The 13,544-nt window shown below is 40.8% G+C and overlaps 1 protein-coding gene across 10 annotated transcripts in view; it reads right to left on the bottom strand.

Annotated features, from left to right (window-relative positions):
• The window catches only part of dmd (dystrophin), a 300,586-nt gene that overhangs the window by 41,273 nt on the left and 245,769 nt on the right, over positions 1 to 13,544 (bottom strand). Inside the window, exon 1 of one of the 10 annotated variants that reach the window (XM_014407676.4) lies at positions 4,847 to 5,108. The exons of the other annotated variants lie outside the window; for them this stretch is intronic. Coding sequence (XP_014263162.1) covers positions 4,847 to 4,866 — 20 coding nt within the window. The 5' untranslated portion in view covers positions 4,867 to 5,108. Of the gene's footprint in view, positions 1 to 4,846; positions 5,109 to 13,544 lie in introns of those variants that run through there. 10 annotated transcript variants of the gene reach the window in all.

Below are 13,544 nucleotides of genomic sequence, written 5' to 3'. Positions count from 1 at the left end.
CTGCTTTACCAGGTGTAACAATTAAGTTTAACATCCAGGCATCCATGAAAACAGAGTTTATTAAATTTAACAACGTTAGAAGTTAGCAGGAAGTTAGCTCGCTAGCTTCAATCTAAACATGATATAGCACGTTCTGACTGAGAGATTTCTGAAAAAATTCAAACATACAGCTCTGCTATCACTTCCAACATAAATGAGGACAGAAAGCTAAACAGCAGTGACGTTTGTAGGGTTACTGAAGTTGGGCTAGCTGGTAGATAATGATGTGCTACATGGTGGCTAGCTACAGTTAGCATAATATAACCACATTAGCAGAGTGAAGCTGGAGGATGAACGCTAACTTTTTTCCACTTGGTAAAAGTTAATGTGAGGGTTCCCGATGGTTAGAGACAAATGCGATCACATGGCAGGATGCTGTGAACGGACCAAACTTCAGTCAGGAGAACAACTGAGATAATCCATCCACAATACGAGGTTAATATACTGCTGCATGGGCTGTAGTTACACTGCAAGGTTTTAAAAACTGAGCGTTAAAATGAACAGTGGTAATAAAAACCGAGAGAGTGATCACTGACTGTTTTTAGGGGCTTGCTCAGACTAAATAGAACGAGACACAAAGCATTAAAACATGTTAAAAACACAACAGGCTTAATAAACACAGAGTAGTTTGGACCTGGAAGAAGGCTTCATACGTCATCACTTAAAGACCAGATTGTGTTTTTACGCCCATCTGTGCAGAGCAGCTGTAGTTCGCTATAGGAAAGCAGCGATGGGTGTTAAAGAAGAAGGTAACATTCTGCACCTGTTTCCTCCTGACACGTTTCAATACGTCTACAACATCCAAAATCTTACTACTGTGATGAATAGAATTAATGGAATTAAGAACAAAACAATCAACAGTGGCTTAAGGGAACCAAACTTATCCACTTTTGGCTCTTTGTGCTCTTTCAAAGCTACTCTGTCCCTCAAGAAAAATATATCATTGCCACAGGACAAAGCACTGATAATGTATCGTTAACTGTCAAAAACAAATGACTGTACACTGAGCAGCTAATGCTAATGATTTAAACTAACAATCATATTTATACAAACTTGGAGTTCAGTCGTATTTTTGTAGTACATGCTGCGATATTTAAGAACGTAATGAAAAGCTACTATCTATTTGTTCATTTAGGTAACATAAGTCTTGTATTTTTATGTACTTGGGCTTCTTATTTAACTATATACCTAAAGTGTAATTCCTAATTAAGGTATTTTATATAACTAAAAAACAGGAATCTGCAATCACAGTCTACATAAATGTTTAGCTTTGAGCATGTGATACCTTAAGCTGTAGGAAGGGCTGGTCAAATCTGAAACTGATTTATTCTAAGGTTCATTTTGACACTACTTGTATTAATGTGACTGCAAAATAAAGTATTTAAAAAAAACACAGGAGTGTTGTCTAAAATTATTTTTTGGGGCAAATTACTTTTGCTTCTATGCTACAGCATCATTTTTGGTGGGAAATGCAGAGTTTGGTGTTTTATAACAATCTTACAATTCTAACAGAAAGCAGAGCTGTTGTAATAGCATGGCTTAATGGCAGAACTTTAGCTTGTGGGGAACAAAAAAATGTTCCTTAAAGATGGAAGCTGAAGCAACTCTTAAAGGACGCTAGTTTAACACCTGATGTGAGTCGGTGGGAAGAGTTATGCAAGACCGTTTAGATACATCTCTTACATGTTTTCTACGTTATATTATGAATAAAATGTTGGTTTCTGAGATTTGCAAATCATTTTTATTTATGTTTTATGGTTTTTTCTTTGCATTTATGCAGTGTAACAATCTTTTTGGTAATGGTATTGTACCTCTAATACTTAATTGAAGCATCTAAGAAGAGAGTAATTGAAGAACATGTAAAGACTGTGCTTCACCATTTTGCATGCACCCCATCTTCAGCATGTGCAAGCTGGCTGGCTTCAGTGTTGAACCAATCATCTAGACATCAGTCATTTTTTTTCTAATGTGGTTGTTAAGAATATATTTCAATAAATGTCTGACGCCAACTCTTTACGTCACTGTTGACAGATGAAGAGAATGGATGCATTTGATCCAACTGTTTCCCAAAACTGGGGATTTCCAGGAAATGTCAAGCATTACCTCACTCTGCATCTCTTAATGTTGGAATGAAATCCACTAATTCGTCCACAATGACACAAGATGTGAGGTCATACACCACGTACACATACATGTGCAAAGAAATAATGCTATGAATTGCAGTAAGCAGGCAGTTGAATAACTTATTGCAGCAATGACAAGCATTTTCCATGTTTCTGCAAAGAGGCATGAGAGTCACTTCACACTCGTTTATGGCAACATCTTCCTCTGCCTATTGCTGAAAGTGAAAGCAAAAAAAGTTTTTTATATATGTATATTTGTTGCTACCTTTAAAGTACGTCCAAATGTGTGAAATCCATATTTAAAACTACTGAAAATAAGGGAAAGCTGTTTGCAAAAGAGAACCACAAAGTGCAGGGATTCAGGTTATCCCTGCACTTACAGAAACTTTTGGTGTTTTTCAAAAATGCTAACTTGGTTTTATTAAAATAATAATAATAATAATAATAATTTTTAAAAATCTCAAATCACATTTCAGGCAGCATGGTGGCACGGTGGATAGCACTGTTGCCTCACAGCAAGAAGGTCCGAAGTTCAAGTCCGCCATCGGGTTCTTCCTCCCACAGGCCAAAGACATGCAGTTAGTGGGGTTTGGTTAAATGGCCCAGCCGTGAGTGGTTGTCTGTCTCTCTAGATTGGCCACCTATCCAGGGTGTAACCTGCCTCTCGCCCTAAGACAGCTGGGATAAGGATCCAGAGGAGGACGGATGGATTCAAAATTTTGCAATCTATAAAAATGATACGGCTGGCGTTACATAAACTTCAAGTCGGATAAATGATGATGGCGAGCAGACAATAACAAACAAAGTTTCTTTTTTGCCCCTTCTGTCTTTTAAGACAACATCACAGTCCACACTGGTGCACATTTACACTGCCAGTGCCAGTGCACTAAAACTGGTGCTCTGAACTGCAGTTACCTGATGCCACGAGGAATCCTGTGCTGTTTATTTACTCATAGTTTAAGTTTGACTTTGACGTGTTGACGTTTCAACTCATGACTAAACTGCTCAAGCATTCTCACAATACTGGACTTTTGAACCTTCCGCTACACATTGAAAAACAGTTATTCTATAGTCGGGTAAAAAACACTGGCTTGCTTTTGTCCTTTGCCTTTCTCTTTCCTCAGAAAGTAACATAAACATTAGTTCTATTACTGTTATGTTGCCCATCTGCATGCCTTTAATGGTTCCACTGGACTGAGTGATAATTAGAGTGCTTAAGACCATAAAATAAAGCACTATAGTAATGTTAATGTGAAAGATTGAATGTAGTAAAAAATGCTCAAAGTGAAAAGGCTTTGAGGAAAAGTCCCTTTAATTATTGGAGCTCGTATTAACCTATCACAGACAGACTGATCAATGCATGTTGTCTGATACTTTACAATCTGATAATTTAGAAATGGAGTCATGCTTACCTGTTGTTTGGTACATGCCACAATACAGTGACCTAAAGAATCTGTGCTTTGTTCATATCAGGCAGATCTGACTTTGTTTCCAACGCTCTGTTGCAGCACAAGCTGAGACACAAGTGTCATTTTCTCCTAGAAAGAAGAGGTTATCTAGGCTTAATACAAAGTCTGCACACAGTACGCCCCAAAGCCAATTCACCATGTGTGGCTTCTCATCCATAAACGGGACTAAGTCGATGAACACAAACACACAATAGGCACACACCTGCATTCACACTGTGGCCAAAAGTCTGCATCAGCATCCTCTGCTCTCATCTAAATGAAGTTGCATAGAGATCACTAAACTAATTGGAAGCTCTTGGTTGGCTGCATAGACAACAGTGCAGTGCATCGAAATCGCGGTAAAACTGCAGCAGTCAGTGTGCGAAAGAAAAAAATCCCGCACGGATCCAAACAGGAGCAGCCTCGCTGGCAAAGGCGGTGACTACGTCTGTGCGTGTGAAGGAATGCACAGCGATCCATTAGCCTGCTGCTTTTCAAGGCTCGCTCGCTTACACACACACACACAGAAATTGAAAAGAAAACACAGTCTTGTGAAGTTCAAACACATGCGGATAAATAAAAACAGCCCACGCCGATCCCAGCCTGGGGCTCTGAAGCTCCGTGTGTTCCCTTTTATTCCAATATGGCAGCAAGTGCCCAGAGGAAGAGCAGCCTGCAAAGGAAGGATTTAGATTTAGGAAATGCACGATTCAGCCAGCAAGAAGCGGCCGCCTGCACACCTGGGCTGGCTCCTCTGCAACCATCCCGAAAGACCAAAACCAGACCCGAAGAACAACGGTCGGTTCGCTCTTTAAGACAACATAACAGAGCCGATTTCCCGTCTTTTGTTGAAAAATATCGATCGCTTTATATTGCGTATGCTCTGTCATCACAAGAGCATACGCGGCGTTTTCTGCACGTCCAAATAATCCGATCATTATAGCGGGCAGTCGTTTGAAGCGCGTTTTATACGCCGGGAGAGAAGAGCACACAGTGAGGCAGCAGACCTATTTAAAACAAATCCTGCATGCAACCTCTCTGCCATTTAAAAATTGCGGAGGCTATGTTTGCGCATTTTCGGCAGTAAGGATGAAATAGTGTGCAGTGTGGGGGATGTCTCTCCCTCGGCCACACAGCCAGCGTTGAACAGGTTTACTGCATTACGACCAGCACGATTCCCATCATAATCAGAGTACTTATCACCAGCAGAGACAGACCCCAGCCTTCAGCACTCACTTCCGAAGCTGTTCTCGCATCGCCGGCCTTTCCGAGCCTCTTCCGAGCGTGACAGAACGATCCGATTCCCGGGCAGAATAGAGGGGATGTGCCGGCCCCTTCCGCGGTCCGACCAAGCGTCCTATGCAACCGGAGGGAGACGTCCGAGATTACAGTGCGGAGCCTGTGTTTTCTCTTTGTAAGTGCTAGTTGTAGGCTGCAGAGGCTGACTGACCCAGCGAGACACAAGGATCAATGTCCCAACATACAACATGCACGACTTCCGCCTACTATTTCAAAATAAACGCTTGAAGCCAGAAAGATCCTGACATGCAAAAACACGCGAGAAAATCATGGGTGATCCTCCTACTTAGTTGCAGAATTTAGTTACACATTCCATCCACCTAAAGCTGAGTCCTATAAAAATCACACGAGTACTGCTTCAGATTCTTTTTAAAATAGCCTTTATTCACATTTTCACTTGATTTGACCCGAATCTTTGTGGATTCCCTTACTAATTATATAACTATCTATCCAGGAAGTTAACTAGCTCCCTGTAGAAGGCTTCATATCCCTGGCGTGTGCTCGTTTTGCTTGCTTACTATCATAAACAGCTTCAAAGATAGACAAAGCATCCAGGTCTGAAAACCAAAGCCAGTGGAGAACTTAAATGTGCATTCTTTCTAAAGGCGAGCAGGGGGTGAGCCTCTTGCTGACAAAACAACATCCTGCTGTTTTTAAATCTATGGGACAATGGCCCTCAGCTCCTTTGCTCTGTGACCTTAGCCGCTTTACTGATGGTATTATCAGACTTTATATCTAGTTTACATTGGATACAACATTAAGTTCATGAGCATTTGGTTTTTCTTTTGGATACAATTTGAAAATACCAAGAGGAAGATGGTGAAAAGGCTCAGTTTGAGGCTTTAAAGCAGGGCGTCTTTGCATGAGTCATAAGCTAACAGAAAGTGGAACGCCCTGGAAAAAATGAAATGATTGTACAGCATTTTCTGTCATATATCCTTAAAGTAAGCTGCCCAGAATATACAAACACAGGACATGCAAAAGTATCACCACAATAAGTGTAAGTAGAGGTCCTGACTGCAGAAACAAGTTATATGGGAGTTATGGTTCTGAGTTGGGATCCGTTAATACTATTGACAACACACAGAGAGGGACCTTAGAAATTGTACCAAAGCTGAGGCTTACGAAGATGCACAAGCATGAAATACTCCCAAAAACTTACAGTGGACGGCTTGATGGCAACAATGATCTGCACAGGTAGAATACTGAGCAGGCTAAAAGTTGGCTTAAATAAGGGAATGATACCAAAAAGAGGAAGAACCAACAGAAACCCAAGAAAACACATAAAGCACAGACTTATTGTAGTGGACAGTTTTCAAGGTTTTTAACAGTCAGCTGGTATAATTTGTATTCAAGTGCTATTTGATCAAAATCCTACCTTGTTTTGAGGATTTGGTCTGTATCAGTGTCATTCACTCACTGCCAAACAAGCTCTGCAGTACATCTCCAGAAACAGTTCATTACAAATAACCTGTTTCATTTTCTGTTAGAATCCGTGTTTGCTGGGACACCGGTGTAGCTCAGTGGGTGAGCCATGTGCCATATGGCCGGAGAGCAGCAGGCCCAGGTTCGAGGGCCGGCCGGAGAGCAGCAGGCCCTTTGCTGCTTGTCCTAACCTCTCTCTCTCCCAGCTTTCCTGTCTATGCCCTCTGTCTATTTATGCTGAACAAATAGTATTAAAAACGTGTGTGCTTTGGGAGAGCCGTGTTTGTAAAGTGCTGCTCAGAGTTAATGTATGTGCAGATATGTACACACCCTCCTCGCTCTGTATGTGCTACAAAAATAAAATGAATGTTGAATTTAAAGTGAAGCTGTATGACAAGGTCTGTTACTACCCACGGTTCTGAGATTTGTCAGTTTGGAAAATATTTTTTAGGTGATCTTGCCCAGACGTTGGTGAAGTAAAGAATATTCCCACTATAGATTCTGGCTATTTATGGAACATATGCATACAATCTAATCTAAACCCAAACAACAGAAGTAATAAAAAGTTAGTCATGTTCACAGCTGTGGCTGTGATGGTAGTGTGCATGGTGACGTCTGCAACTGGACCCTTCTAGTGGATCATTTTTAGTTCTGTAATTGTGTCCATCTGTGTATGAATTTTGACACAGACTGTGTACAGACAGGTTTTCACCCACTGCAGATGCACCTGCATGGTTCTCAATGTGGATGACACTTATATTGGTTGAATGCTAATTTGTTGACAAGTGGGCCTAAATAGGTAAGGGAGAAACAGCAGTGTTCGCCCCGAATGGGAGAACCATGAAAAAATACCAAAGATACCAAAATATAGTATAACAAACACAGAAACACCTGCAGTGGGCACTTTTCTGTGACTGGCTGATGGACCAACAACAGTAAAAGTGAGACTAAGGTGTCATTCAGTGGGGATTTTCTGTGTGAACGTCTAACCAAATACCACAACCTGAAATGAAACAAAACCAAGATGCATCCTGGGTTGTTGTTGTTTTTTTTTTTAACAAAAACAGCTTTTCATCACATTTGAACTCATTCGAAGTCTTAGCCAGTGCAAGGTTGATGTAACAGACAACATGGGTGTGGAACTATCATCTTATTACATAAAAAGATGACATTTACTGGTGTAATCTTATATGAGAGTGAACAGCTTTCCCATATGGAAAAGATATATATAAATCTTATAAAGTTTGTATCTGTCTTGTGTGAAACTTGTATGAAAAGCATACAAGAGTGAAAACAGATATAAGATCCCTTGGAAAATTATATAAATGAAACTTGTATGTTTTGGATACTTACTAAAACAATGTATGAAAGTAATGAGAAAGTGGCCACTTTCATGAGTAAATCATATAAGTTTTTACTATTTCTTTTCCATATGGGTTCCCCCAAAGCCCTCAGCAAGTTTACACACCCTGGCTATTCATTGCTAAATAATGGGAATATACACAGAAGTTACACAACTATGACAAATATAACAGGATTGAACTGGAAATCCTGACACCTTTATTTTGAAATTAAACTAATTTCCATCTAGTCCTGTGTGCTTCCAGAAAACTTAGCCTGGGCTGCTTGAATAGGTGGAGCTCAGGCTCCCCGCCTCTTCCACCCTTCCCCCATCCCACTGTTTCTCAAAGCAAAGGAGCCTAGACTCCATTAGAAGTTTTTCACCTCAATGATGAGAGCCAGAAATGGAGGAGGAGGGGTGCAGGATTGTAGTGGTGGTGTGTATGTGTGTATATCTGCAAATGCGTGTCAGGGTCATTTTTTGGGATTAGTGTTCAAGGACTGAGCCCCCAGGATGGTCCTTTTTACCCCTGTCTGAGTGGCCAGCACAAACACCAACCTCAATCCTATCCATCACCCAAGAGATGAAGGCCAGCGACAATGAGCCGTCAATTGCTGACTTTACTAATTCTCTTTGGCTGAAGATTCCTGTTTGTTCTTAATATTTAATCTTATGCTTAAGTTCAGTAAGGAAGATCTGTCAACCACCTGTCTATTCTTTACATCACTTGTTTGTTTTTTTATCTGTCAAATGTAGGCTACGTCCACACGTACCCGGGTATTTTTGAAAACGCAGATTTTTCTATGCGTTTGCGCCTTTCGTCCACACGTAAACGGCGTTTTTGGTCACTGAAAACGGAGATTTTTAAAAACGCCGGCCAGGGTGGATATTTTTGAAAACTCCATTTTTGCATTTACGTGTGGACGAGGAAAACGGAGAAAACGCAGCGTCAAAGGTGTGCGCATTTTTTGACGTCACACTGTGCGCCACGTTTCGGTGAAATGCATTTCTACAATGGGGGACTTAGACAAAATACTGTTACTGTTACTTGTACTCTCTGCAGTGTTTAAATGCTCACACATACACACAGTTACTGTCCCTCCACACATACCACTCGGTTCTGCTTCTATGCGCCATCTTTGTTTACTATCGCTCACCGAGGCTTCTAGACTTCTGATTGGCCAGCATTTCTACATGCTTAGGAATATATCGCCACATGTTGCTTTGACATGTTCCTAGCAGCGTTTTCCTTCATTTTTGCGTTTACGTGTGGACGGGATTACTTTTTAAAACAAAAACGGAAAATCTCCGTTTTCAACAATACCCGTGTACGTGTGGACGTAGCCTTAATATTGACATCAATACTCTGGTCCAAACACTTTCTTATCCATGTTCTGCAAACCAGTCAGGCTCTGTTCTGCGTGCTTTAAATCTCAGTGCTCTCCTGTCATCCTACCTGTTAGACAGTCATTCATACAACCCTTACCCCCATTTCCATTTCTCCCCGGGCACTCAGAGGCCTCCGTCTTCATTTTCACCACAACTAGAATCTCGACTCTGTTCTGTTGGTTGTTCAACAGAGGAATTCACTCTCAGAGTGCAGGCATACTTCCCAAAGTTTCCAAAAATACAGTGGAAGCTAAGCCTTCAGCTTCTTGCCTCCTTCTGTGAAAGGCAGTTATTCCTATCTACTATCAAGTGCTTACTCCTAGAGCATCACTGAATTAAGCTACGTCCACACTAATGCGTTTTGCATCGTCTTCTCTCCGTTTTGGCCTCCTGTCCACACTGAGACAACGTTTTTCCCCATGGAAAAATGCAGCGGTTTGAAAACGCTCTCGAAAACACACACATTTCAAAACGGAGCTGTCCCGTCGCAATGACGCATTTTAGTCATGTGATGCAGTCATGTGACCATTTAAACAAAGGTAGCGGAGGGCATTATACAGCAGTTGTTTTGATTGCTCTCAGTTTTGACAGCCCTAAAAAGATTAACATCAGCCTGTACATGCTGCAGAGAGCTGTTCTTCACATTCTTTAACTCTCACTCGCTTTTGCAACTTTGTACTTTTGTGTTACTCGCAGCAACAGCTCCACCTCATTGTTAGTCCATTTAAAAAACTCGGTGCTTTTCCTCAACATTTTGCCGCGACGTTTCAATGAGCTGGAACGTAAATAAGCGGCAGACAGAAATGAGACATTGTGAGATGACAGTTGTTATGACGTAGAGCTAAATATATAAACAGAAAATGAACTGAATCTTCAACAGCGATAATGCTGTTATTATGAATGTTAGGTCAGTTTGACAGAGATCATGATGGTGTTCACTACACCTCAGGGTATTTGTGCTTATTGTTCTCCATCAAGACTTTGAACTAGAACTTTGTGTTGGCAATCTAACCTTGGGAGTTGAATTTCTGATATACAGTGTCTTGAATTTGGAGAAATAAGAAAAAACATTGAAGAAAAACACGATGATACAATTGGTAGAAGTCATTACCTGATGCGTTCTTAATGCTACACCTGCAGTGTAGTTTTTCCCTTTGCTTTGGAGGAATTCTGACCCACTCTTCAGAATTGTTTTTATTCAGAAAACATGGAGGGTTTTCAAGCATAAACAAACTGTTTAAGGTTATGTTTAAGGAATCTCAATCAGATGTAAGCCCATGTTTTGACTGGGTCACTTCAAAAGCTTAATTTTTTTGTTTCCATTCACCGGTGGTGTGTTTCAAATCCTTATGTTGCTGCATAATCCAAGCTTCAGGACACAAACGAATGGCATTGCATTCTTCTTTAGGATTTTCTGGTAGAGAGCAGATACAACAGAACCCCGACTTACCAAATTAATTTGTTCCCGAGGGTCTTTCGTAAGTCGAAGCACCCATCGCGCGTTTTGAGTGACTGATAGGCTATAGGCTCATCGCTAACTGCAACAACAATACGTGGTTCAAGTGGAACAGCGAAGCGCAAGTACGAAAGCCAAGGGGTTGTCACATGATTTGGAAGGCATTGTGGGCATTGTAGGCTCAGCCAATCAGAGCCAGCGGATTTCGTTACTCGGGCATTTTGCCGTAACACGGGCAGAAATATTGCCGTTCAGCGCCTTCGTAACTTGAATTTTTCGTGAAACGGGGTATTCGTAAGTCGGGGTTCCACTGTATAATAGTTCCAATAATTATGGCCACCATGTTTGACTGTTGTTATGGTCTTTTCATATACTGCTGTGTTAGTTCGTCTGTCAGGTGTAAGGACACAAATCTTCCAGTTCAACTTTTTTCTCATCAGTCCACAGAATATTTTCCCAAAGGTCTTCGGCATCATCAAGATGTTTTTTGCCAAATGTCAATAAGCCTTTGTGTTCTTTTCAGTCAATAGGGGTTTACAATTGTCACTCTCCTAGAATGTCAGCTGACACATCAATTTTCTTATATTAAATAAAATCATAGACTTCCAGCTTAATGAACTTAGTGCCAGGTTTCATAATTCCTCATATGGCCTGATAAAATCAGAAACCACTCTACTGGCGCTTACTATTAATAGAAATTTGACTGACATGGCGACTCGTCGATTTAACCTGAGAGAGTCTGAACGTTTGAGTGTCGAGTCTCGAGTGTTGGGAGAATAAGGAGTGCCAGCAGGTGCTCCTGTGGCACCATGAGGTGCTCCATGAGGTCCACCTCATGGACTCGCTTTGATGTTGTCACTTGAGAGAGATCTTACATCAGTTCTTGACTGTGAAGAAATTATTGACATGACTAAAAGCAGACCACACTGACGGAGGAGAAATGCAAATAAGGGCCTTTTGCCAAAAGTAATGATAGTAAGATTTAAGGATTGTTTTGTTTTATTAGTTGCTTTTCCCTTTGTGCATTGTGTTCGTGTTGTCTCTGTTGTTCTTTGTCTTTGTTAAGGTCAAGGGTCTGTTACCCGTGATTTTAAATGTTGTTGTTTTTAACTTTCTAGTTTTCTTTATGTAAATGTATGATTCTTGATTTTCTTTGTGTTTATATCCATGTGTTTGTCCCTTCCTGTTGTGTTCTGCTAGTTTTCTATATTACATTTTTTCCTAGTCTTCAGCCCTTTTATGTCAAGTCTCTGTCACTGATGTTCTCCTTCTTTATTTCCTGTCTAACTTTTGTGTGTTTAGTTTCACTGAACCCTCCTGTCTATGAGTTTCAGCTGTGTTTCCCAGGTGTTTCATCTCTGCCCCAGACACCCTTCTTTGTACTTCCAGTCTTCTTCTTGTTCTTTGTTTGGTCATCTGTTGTTTATCCTTGTTTTTGCTACTTTATTTGTACCTGTTCACGTCCATCATTAGCCTGTATCCCCAGCGTAAACTGTTTGTAGTTCCTGGCTTCTGGTGTTTCCCTTTTTACTTTGTTTCCCTTTTGGATTTAACTACGGGATTATTAATAAATGACTCCCTTTAAGTTCACCTGTGCCTGCCTCCATGCATCTGCTTTTGGTCCTTGACTTTACTTTTTCTTTTACTTTCAAGCACTCTATACTGCTGTTAGTGTATGTGTAGTCCATTTGAGTCTGCCCTGTATTTCTTAACCATTAACTTCGTTTTTCTGCCTCACTTCTGCTTTTATGAAGACCACCATGTGGTGTTGCTGTAATCACGAGTAATATAAATGCTCAACATGAGAAAAGTCAATGTCAGGGATTTGATTATACTGAACTTACATGGCTTTCTTTTGTTGTTCATGCGATGTTTGCACAAGAGATCTCATTGGAAAAAAATATCCTTTTATTAAATATTACCCTAATTATTAAATATTACCCTAATTATTAAATATTACCCTAGTTATTAAATATTATCCATTGAAAGGAGAAAAATCTAGAAAATAATAGATAAGATGGATAACTTAATGATGACAGTTATCATTTAAATATAACCATATTTAATAAGGATCTCAGTGGAGAGTGTGGTGGCGTGGTGATTAGCACTGTGGATTAAAATATCTAGCCAGTGCCTTTCTCTGTGGAGCTTGTGTGTTTGTGTGGGTTCTCACTGGGTACTCTGGCTTCCTCCCAAAACCCAAAGGCATCCAGTCAGTGGGCTAGGCTACTATAAACTGCCCATAGGTCATAATGGTTGTCTGTCTCTCTGTGTTAGCCCTGCGTCAGGTGTTCCTCGCCTCTTGCCCCTTTCCTCAGGGTTATTCTGATTCTGATGGTAGTTGGAAAAGGCTCCAGCCCCCCTGCTGGTGAAGGGACTTGATGGATCTCAGTGGTTAAGTGAATGGATAGACTATATTGGTCTTGACAATAGACAGCAAAAATAACAATGTTGTATCCAGTATTACTTTGTTCATTTTTATGAACAGGTGTACCTGCTTGCAAATTATAGCAGTAATACTGAAAACATTAACGTCTATAATTAACAACCCAAATCAGAATCATGACACTGTGCCTGCTTTGCTCTGGATTCTTAAACCACTAACTCAGCTTTTCGTTTACTTCCCGTTCAGTAAAGATGACCAGGTGATGTTACCGTAATCAGGAATAATATAAATGCTTCATATAGGTAAAGTAAATAAATGATGCCATGTTAAAAAGCACGAAGGTCCTGAGTTCAATTCCATCAACTGGCTGGGTCCTTTCTGTTTGAATTTGTACGTTCTTCTCGTGTTTGTGTGGGTACTCAAGGAAGAAGGTATGCAGGAGGAAGCCAGAGTACCCGTCTTCCACCAGTCCAAAGTCATGCAGTTAGTGGGGTTAGGTTAACTGTTTATGCTACTTGGTTATTCACAGAGGAGGCCTACAGCAGAGGGGTCCGGGCCCTCTACAAGCAGGCTAGAAACAAGCTAACCAAGGAGATCAGGGTAACTAAAGCCGCTTTTCCGTTAGTCCCTACGCGAC

This window comes from Maylandia zebra, linkage group LG23 (genome assembly GCF_041146795.1).
Source record: "Maylandia zebra isolate NMK-2024a linkage group LG23, Mzebra_GT3a, whole genome shotgun sequence".
Taxonomy (NCBI): Eukaryota; Metazoa; Chordata; class Actinopteri; order Cichliformes; family Cichlidae; genus Maylandia; species Maylandia zebra.
Note: the sequence above shows the minus strand (reverse complement) of the source record. Positions and strands in the feature narration are given on the sequence as shown.